The sequence below is a fragment of the Alosa sapidissima genome, chromosome 20 (genome assembly GCF_018492685.1).
Source record: "Alosa sapidissima isolate fAloSap1 chromosome 20, fAloSap1.pri, whole genome shotgun sequence".
Taxonomy (NCBI): Eukaryota; Metazoa; Chordata; class Actinopteri; order Clupeiformes; family Clupeidae; genus Alosa; species Alosa sapidissima.
The window spans coordinates 13013434-13037364 of record NC_055976.1 but is presented as its reverse complement, the minus strand read 5'-3'; the positions used below and the strand labels follow the sequence as shown (position 1 = coordinate 13037364).

The window sequence follows — 23931 nt, the reverse complement described above, 5'->3', positions numbered from 1 at the left end:
AATTGCACCAGACCAGAAAATTGTGTGCTTGGTCACACCTAACCACTATTGTTCCAACAGACATTTTAATAATAGGTTGATGTGGTCCCCTCAAGGTGCAAAAACCAGAAGGTGCTTGGCACTAAATATTAAAGATGGGTTCCACTGATCACAACACTATCCCTTCTTCTATCTAACAGTTTTTTTTATTAAAAACAACAGTTAAAAACCCTATCAATTGAATATTCTTTCATAGGGGAGACAGTGAAATGAAAACTCATTACCTTTTTCTTGGACACTGTCGAAAGCACTGCAAGCGGCTGAGATGTTTTAGGGGCCTCTACTGCGGCAGATTTGGTCATAAGACGTTTCTTTCCAATCTGAGAAACAATGTGAAACAACATTCAGGAATAGCTGGTTGCCAGTACTTTCTTATTTCAATTAACCTCCAACGATTCCTACAACATGCACGATAAAAATACAGATTGTGTGGGGGGAAAAAAGAATCATGTGTTCTTGTTGTATCAGAAGTCTCAAAAAGTCTACAGAATAGGTATAGGGCAGTTAGCTAGGATCAGATACTACTGTGCTGCATGCTAAAGCATTGTCATCATCACATTTCTGAGTATGACTTACCTGTACACGTATGTGGCAGCAAGTGTTCCATACAAAAACACGCTCACATCAAAGTTCATGTCTAAACCATGTTGTTAATCTAAATTTCTAATGTCTGAACTAAAATTAATATCATTAATTGTTAATGACAAAATGTAGCTATCGTGGTCCCCAGAATTGCACCAGACCAGAAAATTGTGTGCTTGGTCACACCTAACCACTATTGTTCCAACAGACATTTTAATAATAGGTTGATGTGGTCCCCTCAAGGTGCAAAAACCAGAAGGTGCTTGGCACTAAATATTAAAGATGGGTTCCACTGATCACAACACTATTCCTTCTTCTATCTAACAGTTTTTTTTTAAAATAACAGTTAAAGACCCTATCAATTGAATATTCTTTCATAGGGGAGCCAGTGACATAACTCATTACCTTTTTCTTGGACACTGTCGAAAGCACTGCAGGCGGCTGAGATGTTTTAGGGGCCTCTACTGCGGCAGATTTGGTCATAAGACGTTTCTTTCCAATCTGAAAAACAATGTGAAACAACATTCAGGAGGTGTCTAAGCTTCTTACAAGCAGCCGTCCTACCTCGATCACTGGACCCTATCCCAAACACCCTTCTCTTTGTAAGTCGCTTTGGATAAAAGCATCAGCTAAATGCATAAATGTAAGTGTAAATGCAATTGATTATTCTTTCGTTGAGGAGCCAGTGACATAAAACTCATTACCTTTTTCTTGGACACTGATGATAGCACTGCAAGCTGCTGAGATGTTTCAGGGGCCTCTACTGCAGGAGACATGGTCTCAACTGGTTCCTCTTTAATCTGAAAAACAATGTGAAACAACATTCAGGAATAGCTGGTTGCCAGTACTCTCTTATTTCAATTCACACCAAACAATTCCTACAACATGCCCAGTAAAAATACAGATTGTCTGTTTTTTTTTTTTTTTAATCCCACGTTCTTGTTGTATCAGAAGTCTCAAAGTCTTCAGAATAGGTACAGGGCAGTTAGCTGGGATCAGATACTACTGTGCTGCATGCTAAAGCATTGTCATCACCACATTTCTGAGTAAAACTAACCTGTACACGTATGTGGCAGCAAGTGTTCCATACAAAAACACGCTCACATCAAAGTTCATGTCTAAACCATGTTGTTTATCTAAATTTCTAATGTCTGAACTAAAATTAATATCATTAATTGTTAATGACAAAATGTAGCTATCGTGGTCCCCAGAATTGCACCAGACCAGAAAATTGTGTGCTTGGTCACACCTAACCACTATTCTTCCAACAATCGGTTGGTGTGGTCCCCTCAAGGTGCAAAAACCAGAATGTACTTGGCACTAAATATTAAAGATGGGTTCCACTGATCACAACACTATTCCTTCTTCTATCTAACAGTTTTTATTAAAAATAACAGTTAAAGACCTCATCAATTGAATATTCTTTCAGAAGGGAGCCAGTGACATAACTCATTACCTTTTTCTCGGACACTGATGATAGCACTGCAAGCTGCGGAGAGGTTTCAGGGGCCTCTAAAAGCTGCGGAGATGTTTCAGGGGCCTCTACTGCAGGAGACATGGTCTCAACTGGTTCCTCTTCAATCTGAAAAACAATGTGAAACAACATTCAGGAATAGCTGGTTGCCAGCACTTTCTTATTTCAATTAACCTCAAACGATTCCTACAACATGCACAATAAAAATACAGATTGTGTGGGGGGGGGGAAAAAAACCATGTGTTCTTGTTGTATCTGAAGTCTCAAAAAGTCTAGAGAAGGTTAAGGTGCAGTTAGCTGGGATCAGATACTACTGTGCTGCATGCTAAAGCATCGTCATCACCACATTTCTGAGTAAAACTTACCTGTACACGAAAGTGGCAGTACGTGTTCCATACAAACACACCATCATATCAAAGTTCATGTCTAAACCATGTTGTTTATCTAAATTTCTAATGTCTGAACTAAAATTAAGATCATTAATTGTTAATGACAAAATGTAGCCATCGTGGTCCCCAGAATTGCACCAGACCAGAAAATTGTGTGCTTGGTCACACCGAACCACTATTCTTCCAACAATCGGTTGATGTGGTCCCCTCAAGGTGCAAAAACCAGAATGTACTTGGCACTAAATATTAAAGATGGGTTCCACTGATCACAACACTATCCCTTCTTCTATCTAACAGTTTTTTTTTTATTAAAAACAACAGTTAAAAACCCTATCAATTGAATATTCTTTCATAGGGGAGACAGTGAAATGAAAACTCATTACCTTTTTCTTGGACACTGTCGAAAGCACTGCAAGCGGCTGAGATGTTTTAGGGGCCTCTACTGCGGCAGATTTGGTCATAAGACGTTTCTTTCCAATCTGAGAAACAATGTGAAACAACATTCAGGAATAGCTGGTTGCCAGTACTTTCTTATTTCAATTAACCTCCAACGATTCCTACAACATGCACGATAAAAATACAGATTGTGTGGGGGGAAAAAAGAATCATGTGTTCTTGTTGTATCAGAAGTCTCAAAAAGTCTACAGAATAGGTATAGGGCAGTTAGCTAGGATCAGATACTACTGTGCTGCATGCTAAAGCATTGTCATCATCACATTTCTGAGTATGACTTACCTGTACACGTATGTGGCAGCAAGTGTTCCATACAAAAACACGCTCACATCAAAGTTCATGTCTAAACCATGTTGTTAATCTAAATTTCTAATGTCTGAACTAAAATTAATATCATTAATTGTTAATGACAAAATGTAGCTATCGTGGTCCCCAGAATTGCACCAGACCAGAAAATTGTGTGCTTGGTCACACCTAACCACTATTGTTCCAACAGACATTTTAATAATAGGTTGATGTGGTCCCCTCAAGGTGCAAAAACCAGAAGGTGCTTGGCACTAAATATTAAAGATGGGTTCCACTGATCACAACACTATCCCTTCTTCTATCTAACAGTTTTTTTTATTAAAAACAACAGTTAAAAACCCTATCAATTGAATATTCTTTCATAGGGGAGACAGTGAAATGAAAACTCATTACCTTTTTCTTGGACACTGTCGAAAGCACTGCAAGCGGCTGAGATGTTTTAGGGGCCTCTACTGCGGCAGATTTGGTCATAAGACGTTTCTTTCCAATCTGAGAAACAATGTGAAACAACATTCAGGAATAGCTGGTTGCCAGTACTTTCTTATTTCAATTAACCTCCAACGATTCCTACAACATGCACGATAAAAATACAGATTGTGTGGGGGGAAAAAAGAATCATGTGTTCTTGTTGTATCAGAAGTCTCAAAAAGTCTACAGAATAGGTATAGGGCAGTTAGCTAGGATCAGATACTACTGTGCTGCATGCTAAAGCATTGTCATCATCACATTTCTGAGTATGACTTACCTGTACACGTATGTGGCAGCAAGTGTTCCATACAAAAACACGCTCACATCAAAGTTCATGTCTAAACCATGTTGTTAATCTAAATTTCTAATGTCTGAACTAAAATTAATATCATTAATTGTTAATGACAAAATGTAGCTATCGTGGTCCCCAGAATTGCACCAGACCAGAAAATTGTGTGCTTGGTCACACCTAACCACTATTGTTCCAACAGACATTTTAATAATAGGTTGATGTGGTCCCCTCAAGGTGCAAAAACCAGAAGGTGCTTGGCACTAAATATTAAAGATGGGTTCCACTGATCACAACACTATTCCTTCTTCTATCTAACAGTTTTTTTTTAAAATAACAGTTAAAGACCCTATCAATTGAATATTCTTTCATAGGGGAGCCAGTGACATAACTCATTACCTTTTTCTTGGACACTGTCGAAAGCACTGCAGGCGGCTGAGATGTTTTAGGGGCCTCTACTGCGGCAGATTTGGTCATAAGACGTTTCTTTCCAATCTGAAAAACAATGTGAAACAACATTCAGGAGGTGTCTAAGCTTCTTACAAGCAGCCGTCCTACCTCGATCACTGGACCCTATCCCAAACACCCTTCTCTTTGTAAGTCGCTTTGGATAAAAGCATCAGCTAAATGCATAAATGTAAGTGTAAATGCAATTGATTATTCTTTCGTTGAGGAGCCAGTGACATAAAACTCATTACCTTTTTCTTGGACACTGATGATAGCACTGCAAGCTGCTGAGATGTTTCAGGGGCCTCTACTGCAGGAGACATGGTCTCAACTGGTTCCTCTTTAATCTGAAAAACAATGTGAAACAACATTCAGGAATAGCTGGTTGCCAGTACTCTCTTATTTCAATTCACACCAAACAATTCCTACAACATGCCCAGTAAAAATACAGATTGTCTGTTTTTTTTTTTTTTTAATCCCACGTTCTTGTTGTATCAGAAGTCTCAAAGTCTTCAGAATAGGTACAGGGCAGTTAGCTGGGATCAGATACTACTGTGCTGCATGCTAAAGCATTGTCATCACCACATTTCTGAGTAAAACTAACCTGTACACGTATGTGGCAGCAAGTGTTCCATACAAAAACACGCTCACATCAAAGTTCATGTCTAAACCATGTTGTTTATCTAAATTTCTAATGTCTGAACTAAAATTAATATCATTAATTGTTAATGACAAAATGTAGCTATCGTGGTCCCCAGAATTGCACCAGACCAGAAAATTGTGTGCTTGGTCACACCTAACCACTATTCTTCCAACAATCGGTTGGTGTGGTCCCCTCAAGGTGCAAAAACCAGAATGTACTTGGCACTAAATATTAAAGATGGGTTCCACTGATCACAACACTATTCCTTCTTCTATCTAACAGTTTTTATTAAAAATAACAGTTAAAGACCTCATCAATTGAATATTCTTTCAGAAGGGAGCCAGTGACATAACTCATTACCTTTTTCTCGGACACTGATGATAGCACTGCAAGCTGCGGAGAGGTTTCAGGGGCCTCTAAAAGCTGCGGAGATGTTTCAGGGGCCTCTACTGCAGGAGACATGGTCTCAACTGGTTCCTCTTCAATCTGAAAAACAATGTGAAACAACATTCAGGAATAGCTGGTTGCCAGCACTTTCTTATTTCAATTAACCTCAAACGATTCCTACAACATGCACAATAAAAATACAGATTGTGTGGGGGGGGGGAAAAAAACCATGTGTTCTTGTTGTATCTGAAGTCTCAAAAAGTCTAGAGAAGGTTAAGGTGCAGTTAGCTGGGATCAGATACTACTGTGCTGCATGCTAAAGCATCGTCATCACCACATTTCTGAGTAAAACTTACCTGTACACGAAAGTGGCAGTACGTGTTCCATACAAACACACCATCATATCAAAGTTCATGTCTAAACCATGTTGTTTATCTAAATTTCTAATGTCTGAACTAAAATTAAGATCATTAATTGTTAATGACAAAATGTAGCCATCGTGGTCCCCAGAATTGCACCAGACCAGAAAATTGTGTGCTTGGTCACACCGAACCACTATTCTTCCAACAATCGGTTGATGTGGTCCCCTCAAGGTGCAAAAACCAGAATGTACTTGGCACTAAATATTAAAGATGGGTTCCACTGATCACAACACTATCCCTTCTTCTATCTAACAGTTTTTTTTTTATTAAAAACAACAGTTAAAAACCCTATCAATTGAATATTCTTTCATAGGGGAGACAGTGAAATGAAAACTCATTACCTTTTTCTTGGACACTGTCGAAAGCACTGCAAGCGGCTGAGATGTTTTAGGGGCCTCTACTGCGGCAGATTTGGTCATAAGACGTTTCTTTCCAATCTGAGAAACAATGTGAAACAACATTCAGGAATAGCTGGTTGCCAGTACTTTCTTATTTCAATTAACCTCCAACGATTCCTACAACATGCACGATAAAAATACAGATTGTGTGGGGGGAAAAAAGAATCATGTGTTCTTGTTGTATCAGAAGTCTCAAAAAGTCTACAGAATAGGTATAGGGCAGTTAGCTAGGATCAGATACTACTGTGCTGCATGCTAAAGCATTGTCATCATCACATTTCTGAGTATGACTTACCTGTACACGTATGTGGCAGCAAGTGTTCCATACAAAAACACGCTCACATCAAAGTTCATGTCTAAACCATGTTGTTAATCTAAATTTCTAATGTCTGAACTAAAATTAATATCATTAATTGTTAATGACAAAATGTAGCTATCGTGGTCCCCAGAATTGCACCAGACCAGAAAATTGTGTGCTTGGTCACACCTAACCACTATTGTTCCAACAGACATTTTAATAATAGGTTGATGTGGTCCCCTCAAGGTGCAAAAACCAGAAGGTGCTTGGCACTAAATATTAAAGATGGGTTCCACTGATCACAACACTATCCCTTCTTCTATCTAACAGTTTTTTTTATTAAAAACAACAGTTAAAAACCCTATCAATTGAATATTCTTTCATAGGGGAGACAGTGAAATGAAAACTCATTACCTTTTTCTTGGACACTGTCGAAAGCACTGCAAGCGGCTGAGATGTTTTAGGGGCCTCTACTGCGGCAGATTTGGTCATAAGACGTTTCTTTCCAATCTGAGAAACAATGTGAAACAACATTCAGGAATAGCTGGTTGCCAGTACTTTCTTATTTCAATTAACCTCCAACGATTCCTACAACATGCACGATAAAAATACAGATTGTGTGGGGGGAAAAAAGAATCATGTGTTCTTGTTGTATCAGAAGTCTCAAAAAGTCTACAGAATAGGTATAGGGCAGTTAGCTAGGATCAGATACTACTGTGCTGCATGCTAAAGCATTGTCATCATCACATTTCTGAGTATGACTTACCTGTACACGTATGTGGCAGCAAGTGTTCCATACAAAAACACGCTCACATCAAAGTTCATGTCTAAACCATGTTGTTAATCTAAATTTCTAATGTCTGAACTAAAATTAATATCATTAATTGTTAATGACAAAATGTAGCTATCGTGGTCCCCAGAATTGCACCAGACCAGAAAATTGTGTGCTTGGTCACACCTAACCACTATTCTTCCAACAATCGGTTGGTGTGGTCCCCTCAAGGTGCAAAAACCAGAATGTACTTGGCACTAAATATTAAAGATGGGTTCCACTGATCACAACACTATTCCTTCTTCTATCTAACAGTTTTTATTTAAAATAACAGTTAAAGACCTCATCAATTGAATATTCTTTCAGAAGGGAGCCAGTGACATAACTCATTACCTTTTTCTCGGACACTGATGATAGCACTGCAAGCTGCGGAGAGGTTTCAGGGGCCTCTAAAAGCTGCGGAGATGTTTCAGGGGCCTCTACTGCAGGAGACATGGTCTCAACTGGTTCCTCTTCAATCTGAAAAACAATGTGAAACAACATTCAGGAATAGCTGGTTGCCAGCACTTTCTTATTTCAATTAACCTCAAACGATTCCTACAACATGCACAATAAAAATACAGATTGTGTGGGGGGAAAAAAAAACCATGTGTTCTTGTTGTATCTGAAGTCTCAAAAAGTCTAGAGAAGGTTAAGGTGCAGTTAGCTGGGATTAGATACTACTGTGCTGCATACTAAAGCATCGTCATCACCACATTTCTGAGTAAAACTTACCTGTACACGAAAGTGGCAGTACTTGTTCCATACAAACACACCATCATATCAAAGTTCATGTCTAAACCATGTTGTTTATCCAAATTTCTAATGTCTGAACTAAAATTAATATCATTAATTGTTAATGACAAAATTTAGCTATCGTGGTCCCCAGAATTGCACCAGACCAGAAAATTGTGTGCTTGGTCACACCTAACCACTATTCTTCCAACAATCGGTTGGTGTGGTCCCCTCAAGGTGCAAAAACCAGAATGTACTTGGCACTAAATATTAAAGATGGGTTCCACTGATCACAACACTATTCCTTCTTCTATCTAACAGTTTTTATTAAAAATAACAGTTAAAGACCTCATCAATTGAATATTCTTTCAGAAGGGAGCCAGTGACATAACTCATTACCTTTTTCTCGGACACTGATGATAGCACTGCAAGCTGCGGAGATGTTTCAGGGGCCTCTAAAAGCTGCGGAGATGTTTCAGGGGCCTCTACTGCAGGAGACATTGTCTCAACTGGTTCCTCTTCAATCTGAAAAACAATGTGAAACAACATTCAGGAATAGCTGGTTGTCAGCACTCTCTTATTTCAATTCACACCCAACAATTCCTTCAACATGCCCAGTAAAAATACAGATTGTGTGGGGAAAAAAAATCATGTGTTCTTGTTGTCTCAAAAAGTCTAGAGAAGGTTAAGGTGCCGTTAGCTGGGATCAGATACTACTGTGCTGCATGCTAAAGCATTGGCATCACCACATTTCTGAGTAAAACTTACCTGTACACGGAAGTGGCAGTACGTGTTCCATACAAACACACGTTCATATCAAAATTCATGTCTAAACCATGTTGTTCATCTAAATGTCTAATATCATTGATTGTTAATTGCAAAATGTAGCTATCGTGGCCCCCAGAACTGCACCAGAACATAAAATTGTGCGTTTGTTTTCACCTAATGTGCCTAACCTTATTCCTCCATGGCCAGTCAGTTCCTCCATAATTATACGTAATCTCCTCTCCAGGAATAATGTTCCTCAGGGCGAAAAGACAGAGGTGTGGCTTCCCCTCTACTATGAGCTTTTTCATTTTGCAATTGGGACGGATGTTCTCATCATTAACTAATCTTCCCAAGCTGCCATCTTCTTGAGCTGCATCAATGCTGAGGACGGAGTAGATTTACACAATGTTTAGGTTTTGTAATATCAATCAATTTTTATTGTAAATCATTTTGTAATATTAAGATTTAAAAATGTAGAATTATAATGAGGAACTTCAAATGATACGACACTCTCCTCGCAAACAGCTATGAACATTTGATCATGTTTTCACCATTCATCTGTCCATATAATTATTTACAGAACTGCTTATATTAAGTCAGCTTTATAATAAAGATATTCAAAGACAAGATAGTATTGAAATGAATCATATCCCTATACTTACCACCATAATCTTTCTTGCCAGTAGAAATCGAACAGGAAGACTGCACATTGACTATGATATACTCTCCTCCTCCTTTGAGATTCTTCAGATTTTATTAATTGGCCTCGGTACTCCACCACAAAGTTTCCTTTTTCAAAGTGGGATTTGGCAAACACACCTCGACCTAGTTCAACAATGCAGATATCACTACGCATTCTATGTATTTTAACACTCAGGATTCAAATGTGTTCAAGATATTTATCCATAATTGGGGTAATTTAGAGAGGTAATTATCAACTGTGCATCACTGTAGTAGAAAAGTACTAATGTTTGTCTAATCCCATTAAGAAAATAAATTCAGTAAGTTAAGGGACATACACATACTACAGGAAAAGTACTCTCAGTGTGCTGTATGTTGAGAGGGGCTTTCCTGTTGATGCAATGAGGATGAGATGTGGTCAGCACTGTGCTGTGTATATGTAGGCAGTGGAGCCAACTGGTAATTTCAGTGTTGGGAGTGGTGGACAGTGTGTTGTATGTATGTGGGATGACTTGCTAGTGATGGCAAAGGAGTGAGTATGTGAATGGAACATTGTGCCACAACAAGCACACATTACATACCTTTGACAGAGTTTATGAATTTCACTTCCAAGTGTGCAGTCTTGTCAATAGCCTTGACCACATGTTGAAGGGCATCTCTTTCAGGGGCTTTCCTGTTTGTTGTCATTGTTAATGATCTGTTAATCAAGTACAGCACCAATTCAGCAAAAATGATCTACAGATATTTTAAAACTGCACATGATCAAAGGATTAGGATTTCTAACTATTCAATGACATGTTTAAATTAATGTTCATGATAACAATTTTGTCACGTAGCAACGACAGCGCAGATAAGGTAAATATATTATTACTACTACGGCTACTACTCCTAAGCAGAGTTTGGAAGTTTCTATCGATAGCATTGTTAGCAAATATCCACGATGCTCCAGCTAATGGAATCACATGTTAAGCTTAACAATTGTGCCAAGTAGCAAGGATAGCGCATGTAAGCAGTGTTTGGAAGTTTCTACCATCGTTAGCGGATATCCTCGACGCTCCAGCTAATGGAATTATATGTTTTTGTCACGTAGCACAGAGCACTAAGCAGTGATTGCAAGTTCTAGCATAGTTAGCAAATGTCCACGAGGCTCGAGTTAATGGAATTACAGGACCAGGGCTACGCAGCGAAATAAAAACAGAACCGCCTCTGTACGCAATACAGTTGACATTATATCTACTATAACGAGCTAAAACTAATATTGAATGCTCCTTAACCACAATGTTCAATTACCCAGTGACAAAATTTTAACAACTTACCATTTCCATTCGATTTTCCGAGCTGGCATCCACTGTCGGCTTCAGCCAAAAATGTCTGTAGATGTGATCACGTGTAAAACTTTCCCGCGGTTCATGATCTTCCGAGTGCGTCACAGCATAAACGTAACCAGGCCAGTAAGTGAATATGTCACGTTGTCCTGGCAACGCGATTTCCTGTTCTAAACATACGACCTGCAAATTAGGCTAGTGACAGATGGTCAGAAAGAGCTTTAGTTTTTGAGATACCCCTACCGGAGGTAGAACTAGGCCTAAACCCAACAATGTTTTTCCTCATCTCTAAGGTCTCCCATATATCAAATGGATTCTTGGCTAAAAATATTTTACTGCTAAGATTGTTTAATTAACAGATATTGTTATACACCCCAAAATCAAAAAAGGACTAAAATATAGCCTGTCTGTATTGGAGTTAAAGCATATAAATTAGTGCAGATCAATCACACAAGCTCTGAGAGCTTTGAAACTTTGCATGTTTATAGTCAGGAAATTGCTTTACCTTGGCCTACTAGAAAAGACTGGATGTGAATATCTTGATGTATGGAATGAATAGAGGCATGTAAACATACACTTAAAATAAGCGGACATGCAAAAAATGAATATATGCAGAATGTTTTCATTTACTTTGTAGCTGTAACCAGGGATTATCATAGCAACACATATAAAGGCATGTGGGAAAGGTGGGGTTGTACTGAATCCAACAATACCAAATATGTAAATATAGTATGACGAATCACCTTTGTTCTGTCACTCAATGTATGAGGTGTCCAAAATGAAAGAAAACCGAACACTGGCAAAAATCCATTGTTACTGCAAGGCAAGTGCTGATCTATATTACATTTAATAATGATACATATCATATGAAACACAGATCCAATTGAATCAGGTTAACATTGGAATGTAACACCTTTATTAAAATATTTACATTCACTTGAATTTTGTTTTGGTCAAGTCATTACTGAATAATGGAAAATAATATTGTTAGCTTTTGTCTGTCCAGACCAGCAGTGGACAGTAGAGCCTACATTGCTTACTTCACCCCTAAGTAGCTAAACAGTTGTAGAAACTACTTTCCCTTGAAATGAATCATATCCATATCCATAGCTAAGAAAGTACTTAGCCCTCTGACTAATGTTGCATGTGTAATTCAACTTGAAAATTCTGAAATGTTTCCTTTTCACTAGTCACTTGAATTATAGAGAATGTCTTACAGACATTGGATCCAAAGCTTGTGGAAAACATTTTGAAAAGGGCAAGAAAAAAGATCTCTATGTCCAAAACCCCACAGTAGAAGGCCTCCAACGCTTACTTACCCTTGCTCAGCAGAGAGAGAGATGGCGATGTCCATAAAACTCTGGCCCCATATACAGATGATATTTCCTCCAAAATCAAAGTTTCATATCATGCATCATGTATAGCGAACTACTGCAGTAAGACAAAAATCAGTGAGCAGCAGCAAGTTACAAATGTTGAGAGTGAGAGCACATCTGCACCAAGAAGGCTGAGTAGGGCTGATACAACATCATTTCAAATACGGAGAGATTGTTTCATTTGTGGGAAAGCCAGCTCTAGATCAGAACCTCTGACAGCCATTTCAACTGGAACAATCGTAAGCTCATTTTCATATCTTTGGACAATACTGTTTTATCAATGTCTTCAGTGAGCTTAATAAAGGCTTTGTTATAGACATTGGTCTGCTTTTTTATTCTTTTCTATGGCTGCTGTTATATTTCGTTTAGAGATGTAGTGTGCAAGGCACATTTTAAGGTATTTGACATCATATGCAAAGAGATCTGGGCATGAAAGAATTTGAATGTACATCTTCATCAAGCCTTTCAGAAGCTGCCCGAAGGACCTTGTCTCTGGTACTGGGGACAGCCGTGGCCTACTCATTAGGGGTTCGGGCTTGTAAACGAAGAGTTACCGGTTCGATCCCCGACCCAGAAGGGAAAAAAGGTGGGGGAAGTGGTTGAGCACTGCTCTCCCATGACCACATGCATGGTGCCCTTGAGCAAGGCACCTAACCCCTCACTGCTCCCCGAACGACGCTGTAATTAGGCAGCTCACTGCTCCGGGTTAGTGTGTGCTTCACCTCATTGTGTTCACTGTGTGCTCTGTGTGTATAGGCCAAGTATATTGTACTTGGCCTATAATTTACATTGCCCCTGTACCAGTCGAAATGGCTGTCAGAGGTTCTGATCTAGAGCTGGCCTTCCCACAAATGAAACAATCTCTCAGTATTTGAAATGATGTTGTTTCAACCCTACTCAGCCTTCTTCACTCTCAACATTTGCAACTTGCTGCTGCTCACTGATTTTTGTCTTACAGCAGTAGTTCCCAAAGTCAAAGTCAAAGTCAGCTTTATTGTCAATTTCTTCACATGTTCCAGACATACAAAGAGATTGAAATTACGTTTCTCACTATCCCACGGTGAAGACAAGACATATTTTACCAATTTAAGTCCACAGACAAACATAACATTCAAGTAAACAAAAAAGTAAGTAAATAAGAGGGCACATATAATAATGAAAAAAATAAGAGCAGCAAAATTTGGTTGAAATTGTGCATAGACAGTCAATAAAATACTAGTGCAAAGTCAGGCCAATAAAAGGCTTGGGTAGTTCTGTTTGACCTAAGTAAGAAAGAAAGTGACATAGTGGTGCAAGTTATGTAAGAGCAGCAGAAGTGTTGTGTTTTCAGGACAACAACAACAAGTTGTAAAGTGTACAAGTGTGCAAGTGTGCAAGTGGAGTAGTGCACGCGGCCATTGTGGGTCCAATGTCCAGGATGTTATGTAGCTGAGGGTGGAGGGGGGAGAGGAGGGAGAGAGTTCAGCATCCTTACAGCTTGGTGTATGAAGCTGTTGGTGAGTCTGGTAGTGCGGGAGCGCAGGCTTCTGTACCTCTTCCCAGAGGGCAGTAGATCGTTCCCTCTACATGATACATGATATGCAACTTTGATTTTGGAGGAAATATCATCTGTATATGGAGCCAGAGTTTTATGGACATCACCATCTCTCTCTGCTGAGCAAGGGTAAGTATGCGTTGCAGGCCTTCTACTGTGGGGTTTTGGACATAGGGATCTTTTTTCTCTTTCTTGTGTCCCACAAATGATACAAAGCTTTGGATCCAATGCTTGTAAGACATTCTCCATAATTCAAAAGACTAGTGAAAAGGAAAAATGATATACATTTAAGAATTTTCATCAAAATGCAAATCAAGTTGAATTACACATGCAACATTGGTCAGAGGGCTAAGTACTGTAACGTTCTGTGCCAATGAAGAGACCGTTTATCATAACCGGGTTTAATGTTGACTGTTGTCGGCCACAGTCACGCCACAAGAACAAGTTTTACACTCACGTATAGGAGCCCAACTCACACACCTCATCGTAATTTTCCTTACTGTTTTTCCCCCCAAAACTACACACATTACCCCCGGAAGGGGGCGGTACCCCAACCCTGGCCCAGGTAACAGAGCCTATCATAACCATACACACATTAGAAACTTAGACCACTACTTTTAGGAACTTAAGACACGCTACAGTACTTTCTTAGCTAGGGAAAGTAGTTTCTACAACTAACTGTTCAGCTACTTAGGGGTGAAGTAGGCTAAGCAGTGTAGGCTCTACTGTCCACTGCTGGTCTGGACAGACAAAAGATAACAATATTATTTTCCATTATTCAGTAATGACTTGACCAAAACAAAATTCAAGTGAATATAAATTTTAATAAAGGTGTTCCATTCCAATGTTAACCTGATTCAATTGGATCTGTGTTTCATATTAATTGTTTAATACTGGGACATATGAAATGTATCATTATTAAATATAAATATAGCAGCACTTAGCAATTTATATGCCTTAACTCCAATACAGACAGGCTATATTTTAGTCCTTTTTTGGTTTTGGGATGTATAACATCCCAATGGGTTGGATTTGTAATGAGGGTGTAATTGAGGGTTTTGTCATAATCTGTAAGTGTTTGGGATCATTTCAAGCCTAAAAGTGTAATTTTTTAGTGTTCAGATTTGTAATAAAATAACTTAATGTCAGACCATGCTGCTGCCAGTTACTGTCCGGTTATTAGCATGCTAGCTAGCGTTTAGCTAAGGTAACATTTTAAACAGAGAAGTGTAATTTCTTTGAAATGACAACTAGCTGAATAACATTACTGACATTAGTTAAAGTGGATAGTTTATACTCAAGTGAATTTGCAACAGTATATTAAGTTTAAGCAATGTCCTTCAACTACTAGTTGTTAGCACATAGCTGTATTGCCATAGCTACTCCCATCTACTTGTATAGCATTTTAAGCTAGCGTTAGCTAGCTAGTTAGCTCGGTTCACCTGACTAATTAAATTATTCATATCATGTCCTAAAGAATGATTCTTTGATATCATACATGATTATAGACAATAATACTTTAAAAACAGTTATGTTTATCTGTTCTTATTGCTTATTAAGAGAGACTACTAGTTGTTAGCACATAGCTGTATTACCATAGCTACTCCCATCCACTTGTATAGCATTTTAAGCTAGCGTTAGCTAGCTAGTTAGCTCGGTTCACCTGACTAATTAAATTATTCATATCATGTCCTAAAGAATGATTCTTTGATATCATACATGATTATAGACAATAATACTGTAAAAACAATTATGTTTATCTGTTCTTATTGCTTATTAAGAGAGACTACTAGTTGTTAGCACATAGCTGTATTGCCATAGCTACTCCCATCCACTTGTATAGCATTTTAAGCTAGCGTTAGCTAGCTAGTTAGCTCGGTTCACCTGACTAATTCAATCATTCTTATCATGTCCTAAAGAATGATTCTTTGATATCATACATGATTATAGACAATAATACTGTAAAAAGAATTATGTTTATCTGTTCTTATTGCTTATTAAGAGAGAAAGTGTATTTAGTGACGTAAGGTGACACTCCCAATTATGCAGACCGGAACTGTCACACTTACACACTCTATCTTCGTCAAGCACACTTGCAGTACCGTTTCCTGCCACTAATGGCCGATACTGAGTTAATTTCTCCAAGCACACTTAGGCACACCAAATCGGTTTTACTTACATTTTGGGGTAAAAAAAATTTTGGCCTGAAAATTTTACTGGGCATCCCTCTGACATCCTTGTCATTGAATCTACATTAATCCTGGTGGGGTCCGGACTTTTGGTCCCCACCAAAATTTTGGTCCCCACACTGTGAGTGTGCTGTCAGGCGATGGTTCCCACAATGGTATAAAGACAAACACACACACACACACACACACACACACACACACACACACACATACACACACACACACAACCACACACACACACACGCACACAGTGAGTGAGTGAGAGAGAGAAAGACAGAGAAAGGAAGGAGAGAGAGACCTTCCTGGAATCAGTTTTGGCTATTCTGTGACTGCAGTTCTTTAAATTATGCGTTGGAATGTCTCCATTATGACAATGTACCGGATCTATTCAAAGCATTAAGTGTGGGACCCAGCTGTGGCGCAGCTGGCTGGGGCACCTGCACCGTATGCCGGCAACCCGGGTTCGATTCCCACCTCGTGGTCCTTTCCGGATCCCACCCCTGCTCTCTCTCCCATTCGCTTCCTGTCACTCTCCACTGTCCTCTCGTTAAAGGCATAGAAAGCCCAAAAAAATATACTTAAAAAAAAAAAAAAAAACATTAAGTGTGACCCTTACTCTATCTGTCTTTAGTTTCGCAGAGTAGCTCCATACAGGCACGTGCTCTGATTCAAAGTGACTGCAACAGTATCCAAACTCATGGATTATGCTGCAGCCTTGATGTGTATGCTTTTATGGTTAGACTATAGCTTCTTATACTTTTTAGGAATAAGTAAAAAGTTTATCCTTAACATTTTTCTCATGTTTACCTTTATTGTACTTAGCAGATGTTTTATCCAAAGTGACTTACAAAGACATCAAAAACATTGCATTAAAATTAAGAGTTTACAGTAAAGTCATAATTATGGCCTAAAAAAATACCAATATTAGTAATAGACTAAATACAATTTAACAGAATAATAGCAATAACATTACAATAAACATATGCAAACTACATATATAATTAGATATAAGGTAAACATGATGATGATTCTTTAGATGTTTTGAGATCCCAAAACTTTCACTAGAACGTAGAAAAATAAGAGTGGCAAATCATTTCACAAATGAGGCATCAGAAAAAAAGAGTCTTGACTGTGACATATTAGTGTTGATGGAAGGCCAACATAGCAGACATTCATCAGAGGACCACAGTGGGCAAGAGGGGACATAGGGCTGGATCATGGAATTAAGACAGCAAGGTGCCAATCCAGTAAGTGTCCTACAAGCCAGAGTGAGAGATTTTAAATGAATTCTGGCTGCTATAGGAAGCCAATGAAGAGAAATTTATGGAGGAGTTACATGTACATGTGTCTTGTTTGGCTGATTAAAGACCAGATGTGCTGCTGTATTTTGAATAATCTGTAATAGTCTCATTACACAAGCAGGTAAGCCAGCTAACAATGCAATAGTCCAGTTTGGAAAAAAACTGTGTACAAGAAGTTGTGTGGCATGTTGAGTTAATTAAGGCATGACCTTCCCAATATTGTATAGGATAAACTGACATGATTTTATCAGAATTTAGTCTTTCATCAATTGTAACATCCAAGTTTAGCTGGGGTCAGTGAATCAAAGAAGCCATCAACATGGTGAATTTAAATGGAGGATTTTAGAGGCCTATAAATCCCCCTGTGGTTTGAATAGTGGTGTTTCCCTGGATTCTGGCTAGTGTCCTGATGGTCACCCAGTGGAGTGTTCCTGTTCCATCACTACGTGGAGGAGCATGCCATCTTAAAATGGCCAACATCACAGAAACTACCCGGTGTCTCAGATGACTGCCGTGATGTGATGGCCCCATCCAGTGCCTGAAGTGGCCGTGAAGCAATTCATTTGTGTGTGTGTGTGAAATCATTCTTTTCGTTAGCCATTTATATGCAGCTATTTATAAAGTTATCTGGTGACCTGTGCACTGTTGGATATAAATGAGTCTCTTGGGGCTGAAAGTGGACTCACTTGGCTGTGTTACTGAAATGCAACAAAAGTGTCTTGTCATTATGGGCATTCATTTAAGGTATTTATGTTATAGGAGGCTCTGAACTTCTGATCTGTTGGGGGAATAGCTGCATTAACTGGAAATACCAGGAGTTTTGGAGAATTTGAGCTGAAGGTGTCAATCTTTCTTCCAGAGGCATGCAGAAATCCAAGCAGAAATGGTAGTCATTAGGGTGGGAAAAGCAGGTAAAGTTTAGTACCATCTGCATTAATAACAGAGCTATGCAAATCCGTGGGGGTGAATTACCTCACCTAAGGAAGTGGTGTAAATGGAGAAGGGGGCCCAAGTACTGATCCCTGAGGTACACCTGTGGTGAGGACTTGAGACTTTGATACCTGTCCTTGCCAAGACATACTGAATAAACGTCCTTCAGGTAAGATACAGACCACTGAGGAGCTTTCGCAGAAATTTCTAGCTCAGATAATATAGAAAGGAGAATGTCATGGTTCACTGTGTCAAAGACAACTACAATTAAAACTGATGTCTGAGCAGAGGCTTTAGCTTCTTTAAATGCTTCAGTCACTGACAGAAGAGCTTTTTCAGTAGAATGACCTCTCTTGAAACCTGATGGTCTAGCAGGTTGCACTGAGTTAGGAAATCAAACCCAACAAAAATGACCCATTCTTTTTTTTTTCTTTTTCAGATTTTTGCTCTGATATTACATTCTATAATCTACTTAAAAACCTAAACTAACAACAAGGTGCAATCACTGATATGGGAATTCCATCCCTGTGGAAACAAACCGATCAATCCGTACTCCAACACCAATAGTGTCTAGATTGATTTATAATATGGAAAGAGATGTGCCAAAACAACAATAGCAAACACATGTTCTCCTCTCTCTGCCCAGTCAGCTATAGCAAACCTTGGCCTTGACCACATTTATAGCTTTTCAATCCACATGAATCACGTTTGGCAAGCAAGTCATTGTCTCTCTCTGGGAGTATGTGGTTATCTATATAATGGCACTGTAAAGTATTATCTCATCAACGATGACAACCTCTCTCCATGTGAAAGTCCAGCACGACTGATTCACCACATAGCTGTTTTTTTTTTTTTTTTACATGCAATAGTCATGCATACTTAAGACAGAATTATTTTCCTGCTCTGTAATCCTTTTAGCAATTACTCTGCACACTGTTCCTAATTGGCAACTGTCAGCTGGTGCTGAAACACACCGAACAGAAACGTCAGTTTCACACTCGCAACTCAAACCATGGGAACCAGAGGGTTGCCATACATCGCTGGGAGTGAGTACAAAAAAGTAAAAGAAAAAAAAACATGACTTAAATTTGCTTTAGGATAAATGTAAAGTTTGGGAACCATAGTAAATTACTATGGGATTAATAAAATATCCATACTTACTTTTATCCATGCATTTATCCACACATCTATCTATCTATTTCTCTATATATCTATCTATATATCTATCTATCTATCTTCTATCTATCTATCAGTGGGTGTAAAGAGTGAAGGTTGCCATCCATACACATATGGTATACCAGCAGACTGTTCTCCTCCTCTGTCCACGTGACAGGCTGTTTCAATGGGCCTGCATTACTGTGATGGTAATTACAGCGCCCTCAACAAGGAGAGGGGCTACGTAAGTCATTGGCAGTTTACGGCCCGGAGCTCCATAAAGTTGTAATGGGATCCAGCGGGTTAGCAATTAGAGGATCCCACTCCAGATCAACACCAGCCAGTGGTCAGAAACATCCCCATCCGCCACAGACCACAAAGTTAAAATACAAGTGTGTATGTACATGTGTGTGTGTGTGTATGTGTGTGTGTATGTATGTGTGTGTGTGGTAGGGGTGGGGGGGGGGGGGGTAATCCAAGTATGATTGTGACAAAACCACAGTTACATCTGGTGCAGCATTACAGGCTACATAGGTTCCTTTTACAGAAATACTATTTGGAACCATTCATATCTACATTGATTGATATTGTACATATTTTGACCTGAAACCCATGTAATCTGTGGGAAAAAAATATGTTCCTGAGAAATTATTTCTTCTCTTACAGTAACTTCTTCCTCCCCACTATTATTTGTCCAGGACACACGCACAGAGAGAGAGAGAGAGAGAGAGAGAGAGAGAGAGAGAGAGAGAGAGAGAGAAAGAGAGAGAGAGACCAGGACACACCTAGCTGTCATTTAAATTCTAATGGAGATGATACTCCTGACCTGGCCCAAGAAACCAGGGAGCTGAATGGTGCAATTTCAACACAACGAACACGAGGCAGGCTGCCCAGACATCTTTCGAGACAGACCAATGGCCAAATGGCAGTGCTCAACGTCAACATGTCTGACAGCTTGACCTTGCTGTAGACACAGGAAGAACATACAAATGGATTTCGCAGGGGGGAGACTGAGACGTTAGGAACTGAGGGGCGGGATGCTGTCGTAAGGATTCACCATGACCAAAGAGGGCCGTGGCCAAAGAGGTGTCTGACAACCTTTAAATGCTCAGTTGGAGACAGTGGGAACGTGCTGTCTCCAACTATCTTGGTGTTAGTGTACATTCCAAACGCAACTACTCAACTGTATCCAAATGCATGCAATGCATGCATGCATGCATACATACATACATACATACATACATACATACTGTACATGCAGTGCTTATGCTAGTATTTACATTAACTCCTATCCTCCAAACACATGTGTGCACACTGTCTTAGGTAGTGCACAACTTATGAAAGAGACCCTTTTGTTGTACACAAGTTTTATATTCAGATGTTTGCCTGATGGGTGTGAGGATCCAGTTCCAAGCTCACTTTGAAGGACCACTGGCTGAGTCACAACCTTGTTTTTAAATGTTGACCATCACATTCTCATAATATCAAACATGAGTTCTGATATTCCGACAGTCCTGACATGTGAAGAGAGACATGTTAAACATAATCACATGGGCTTTTAGATTTATAGAAAACATGAATGTTGTAAACATCTAGCCAAATTCCTGCATGCTTTTCAAACAGGATCTTGAGGGAAGAAACATGCACAAATAGCAGACATGTTCTAATCAGGGTGTTCCCGTCAGGACAATCATCTCTGACCTCTCAAGTGCCCTGGAATAATGCATGAGACGTGGCAGCAAACAGATTCCCAAATCCCAAACAGATTCATCAAAAGCCAGCTTTACCCCACAATAAGTCACACAACATAATGACCGTATAATAACCGCATTTCTAACTGAATGGGTTTTGTTAGAAATGGGTTGACGCAAAGGTGTCCTCTAGGTCAGTGTTTCTCAAAGTGTGGTCCGGGGACCACTGGTGGTTCGCAAGCTATGCCAAGTGGTCCGCAACTAAAATATAATATAAATCAGTTGTTTGCAATATTGAACAACTTGTATGTATTTTATTTATTTTTATTTTATTTATATTTTATTTTACCAGGTGATGTCCCGTTGAGATATTCAAATCTCTTTTACAAGGGAGCCCTGGGGCAACAGATACACAAGTTACACAGAAACATTGATGACAAGACAGACTAATAAGGACAGAATAACATAGAAGAAAGATATGAGGGCTAGACAGACCAAAAAAACAGCGACACAAGCCAGTGACGCAACAAACAAAACAGATTTACAGTACATGTAAAACAATATAAGAATCACATAAAGGGGTCATTGGAAACATGTGCACTGTTCAAATTTGGTTCGTTTAAGTAATTGCTTAAAATGTTCAAGTGGGATAAAAACAGAAAGCTTCAAATCTTTTTGAAGCAAATTCCAACACCAAGGAGCAGCATAGCTAAAAGCAGTCTTACCAAATTCAGTTGTTGTACGTGATATTTAGAGCCAGAGTGTTAACAGAGCGGAGATTGTAAATGGAATGATTCCAAGTCAACAGACTAGTAACACACCCATTCCATAACGCAGACCTAAAAAACTAAAACCAGTCATCTCATAAACACGACATGATGAGTGCGTGACTTGGCATTAGTAATGAACCGTAGTGCACCATGGTAGACTGTGTCAAGTGTGTGCAGTGAGGTAGAGGCAGCATGCATATAAATAACATCCCCATAGTCCAAGACTGGTAGGAAAGTGGCACTGATCAGTTTCCTCCTAGCTTGGAGAGTAAAACAGGATTTATTATGACCGCCGCGCAGTGAAGCGGCAGTCATATAGGTTTAGTCAGATTTTTTTTTCATTTTTTTTTTCACATGGCCAAGTTTCGTGAACTTTCGTTCATGGGGGGCCTTACAATAAAATAATTTATGTGTACATTTAGTGACCGTACACCAACAGAGTTTTCTGTGAATATCTTGAGAACCGTAGGGCCTAGGATGACCAATTTGTTTGTATATTTGCCTCCAGGGGTCATGTTAACCCCTTCCATATGCACACATGTGCATAAACAGATACACACGCACACACATACATTCACAGTAATCATATGTATGACACATACTCACACAGTAGACATATGTACGCATGCATGCACATGCACACACACAGGCACATACACAGGCACACACACACACACACACACACACCCACACACATAAACATAAACATGTACACGCAGACATGCACACAATTCAAGAATTTCTCAGAATTATGAACAGGCAAGATGGAGGTGGGGTTGTATAAAATTAATTTTACATGTGAAATCTATGAACTAATCATGTTTTGGTACTTGTTGTCTAGCAGATACCAGTGAGAATTGAGTGTGCATAATGCAATTTAGTGAGACAGTTAGAATCATATATGCCTTTCAGCGTGATTTATTTTTGTGGGAAAAATGTGCTGGACTGGGCGACGGTCATATTTTGTACCGCTCTGGGGTACATCTAGTTTCTAAAATAAAAGCCAGCTTTCTCACTAACTTATCAATATGAACTTTAAAGGTTAGCTTTTCATCAATCCACAGACCAAGATATTTATAAGATGAAACATTTTCAACACAGGGTGGTTGGTGCGGGTACTGTGCGAGACTTTGTGAACTGCATCTCATCACCTTAGTTTTACCAGCATTTAATACCAGTCTAAGTTCAATGAAGGTGGCCTGTAATAAATTAAAAGACTGCTGTAACGATTGATAAGCTTGAGCAAGGGTGGGGGTGGAATAATATAGAACTGTGTCGTCTGCATAGAGGTGTATTTTGCTATCATCTGCAACAGAGGCGATGGTGTTTATATAAATGGTAAATAGGACCGGACCAAGGATAGACCCTTGAGGGACACCTCGCCAGACCCCCAAAGGGGCAGAACTATGCCCATCGACAACTACAGTTCTGTTGGCAAGATAGTTTCTGAACCACCCAACTGCCTTAATGCCCAAGCCAATGTCCCTGAGCCTCTTGAGCAGGATACAGTGATCAACTGTGTCAAAGGCCTTTGACAAGTCGATGAACAGGGCAGCACAGCTCATCGTATTGTCAAGGTCACAGATGATGTCATCAAGCACATTGGTAGCTGCATGTAAATCCAAACAGTTCTGCAACACTTAAGCTACGCCAGTTTAAATCATATGAATCCTCTGACACAATAAGCAAGGTGCAAAGACAATAAGCAAGATGGTTCAGTGAGTAGGCCTATTGTGTAATATAATGTTGCAGTACTAGGTGGTCCGTGATTTTTTTATTGGTTAAGTGGTCCATGGTATGAAAAAGTTTGAGAAACATGAACGTGATATGTTTCCAGGGAGTAATCTCTGGTATTAGAGAGAGAGAGAGAGAGAGAGAGAGAGAAGCAAAGGGCCTTGGAAGGCCAGCTGTGAGAAGGCCAAGGCTGATGAGGGTAAACACTACTGCACAAGTCAGAGCTAAGGGACGGCTGGGCTGCCTGCACTGGAGTGTGTGTGTGTGTGTGTAAAGACAGGTTGGGGTATAGGGGGGGTGTAAAGCATGGGAAATTCAGGCTGCACCTGCGATCCA

The 23931-nt window shown here is 39.4% G+C and overlaps 2 protein-coding genes across 21 annotated transcripts in view; one reads left to right on the top strand and one right to left on the bottom strand.

The window, feature by feature from the left end:
* LOC121694270 overlaps nucleotides 1–11252 on the bottom strand; it is a 29472-nt gene extending 18220 nt beyond the window's left edge. For 6 of the 20 annotated variants that reach the window (XR_006025714.1, XM_042074334.1, XM_042074336.1 and 3 more), the window contains exons 1-16: nucleotides 10172–10561; nucleotides 9572–9734; nucleotides 9098–9290; nucleotides 8541–8666; nucleotides 7761–7886; nucleotides 7010–7105; nucleotides 6241–6336; nucleotides 5451–5576; nucleotides 4699–4794; nucleotides 4400–4495; nucleotides 3637–3732; nucleotides 2868–2963; nucleotides 2078–2203; nucleotides 1326–1421; nucleotides 1027–1122; nucleotides 264–359 (exon numbers count right to left, since the gene is read on the bottom strand). Coding sequence is in view for 19 of the 20 variants with exons in the window: in XM_042074334.1 (XP_041930268.1) it covers nucleotides 264–359; nucleotides 1027–1122; nucleotides 1326–1421; nucleotides 2078–2203; nucleotides 2868–2963; nucleotides 3637–3732; nucleotides 4400–4495; nucleotides 4699–4794; nucleotides 5451–5576; nucleotides 6241–6336; nucleotides 7010–7105; nucleotides 7761–7886; nucleotides 8541–8666; nucleotides 9098–9290; nucleotides 9572–9734; nucleotides 10172–10277 (1830 nt within the window). In the remaining variant the exon portion in view is untranslated. Of the gene's footprint in view, nucleotides 1–263; nucleotides 360–1026; nucleotides 1123–1325; nucleotides 1422–2077; nucleotides 2204–2867; nucleotides 2964–3636; nucleotides 3733–4399; nucleotides 4496–4698; nucleotides 4795–5450; nucleotides 5577–6240; nucleotides 6337–7009; nucleotides 7106–7760; nucleotides 7887–8540; nucleotides 8667–9097; nucleotides 9291–9571; nucleotides 9735–10171; nucleotides 10562–10906 lie in introns of those variants that run through there. The other 14 variants (XM_042074335.1, XM_042074340.1, XM_042074341.1 and 11 more) reach the window with 14 other exon arrangements.
* The window catches only part of LOC121694273 (endothelin receptor type B-like), a 34069-nt gene continuing 21138 nt past the window's right edge, over nucleotides 11001–23931 (top strand). Inside the window, exon 1 of the mRNA XM_042074355.1 lies at nucleotides 11001–11011. The gene's annotated coding sequence lies outside the window, so the exon portion shown is untranslated. The remainder of the gene's footprint in view (nucleotides 11012–23931) is intronic.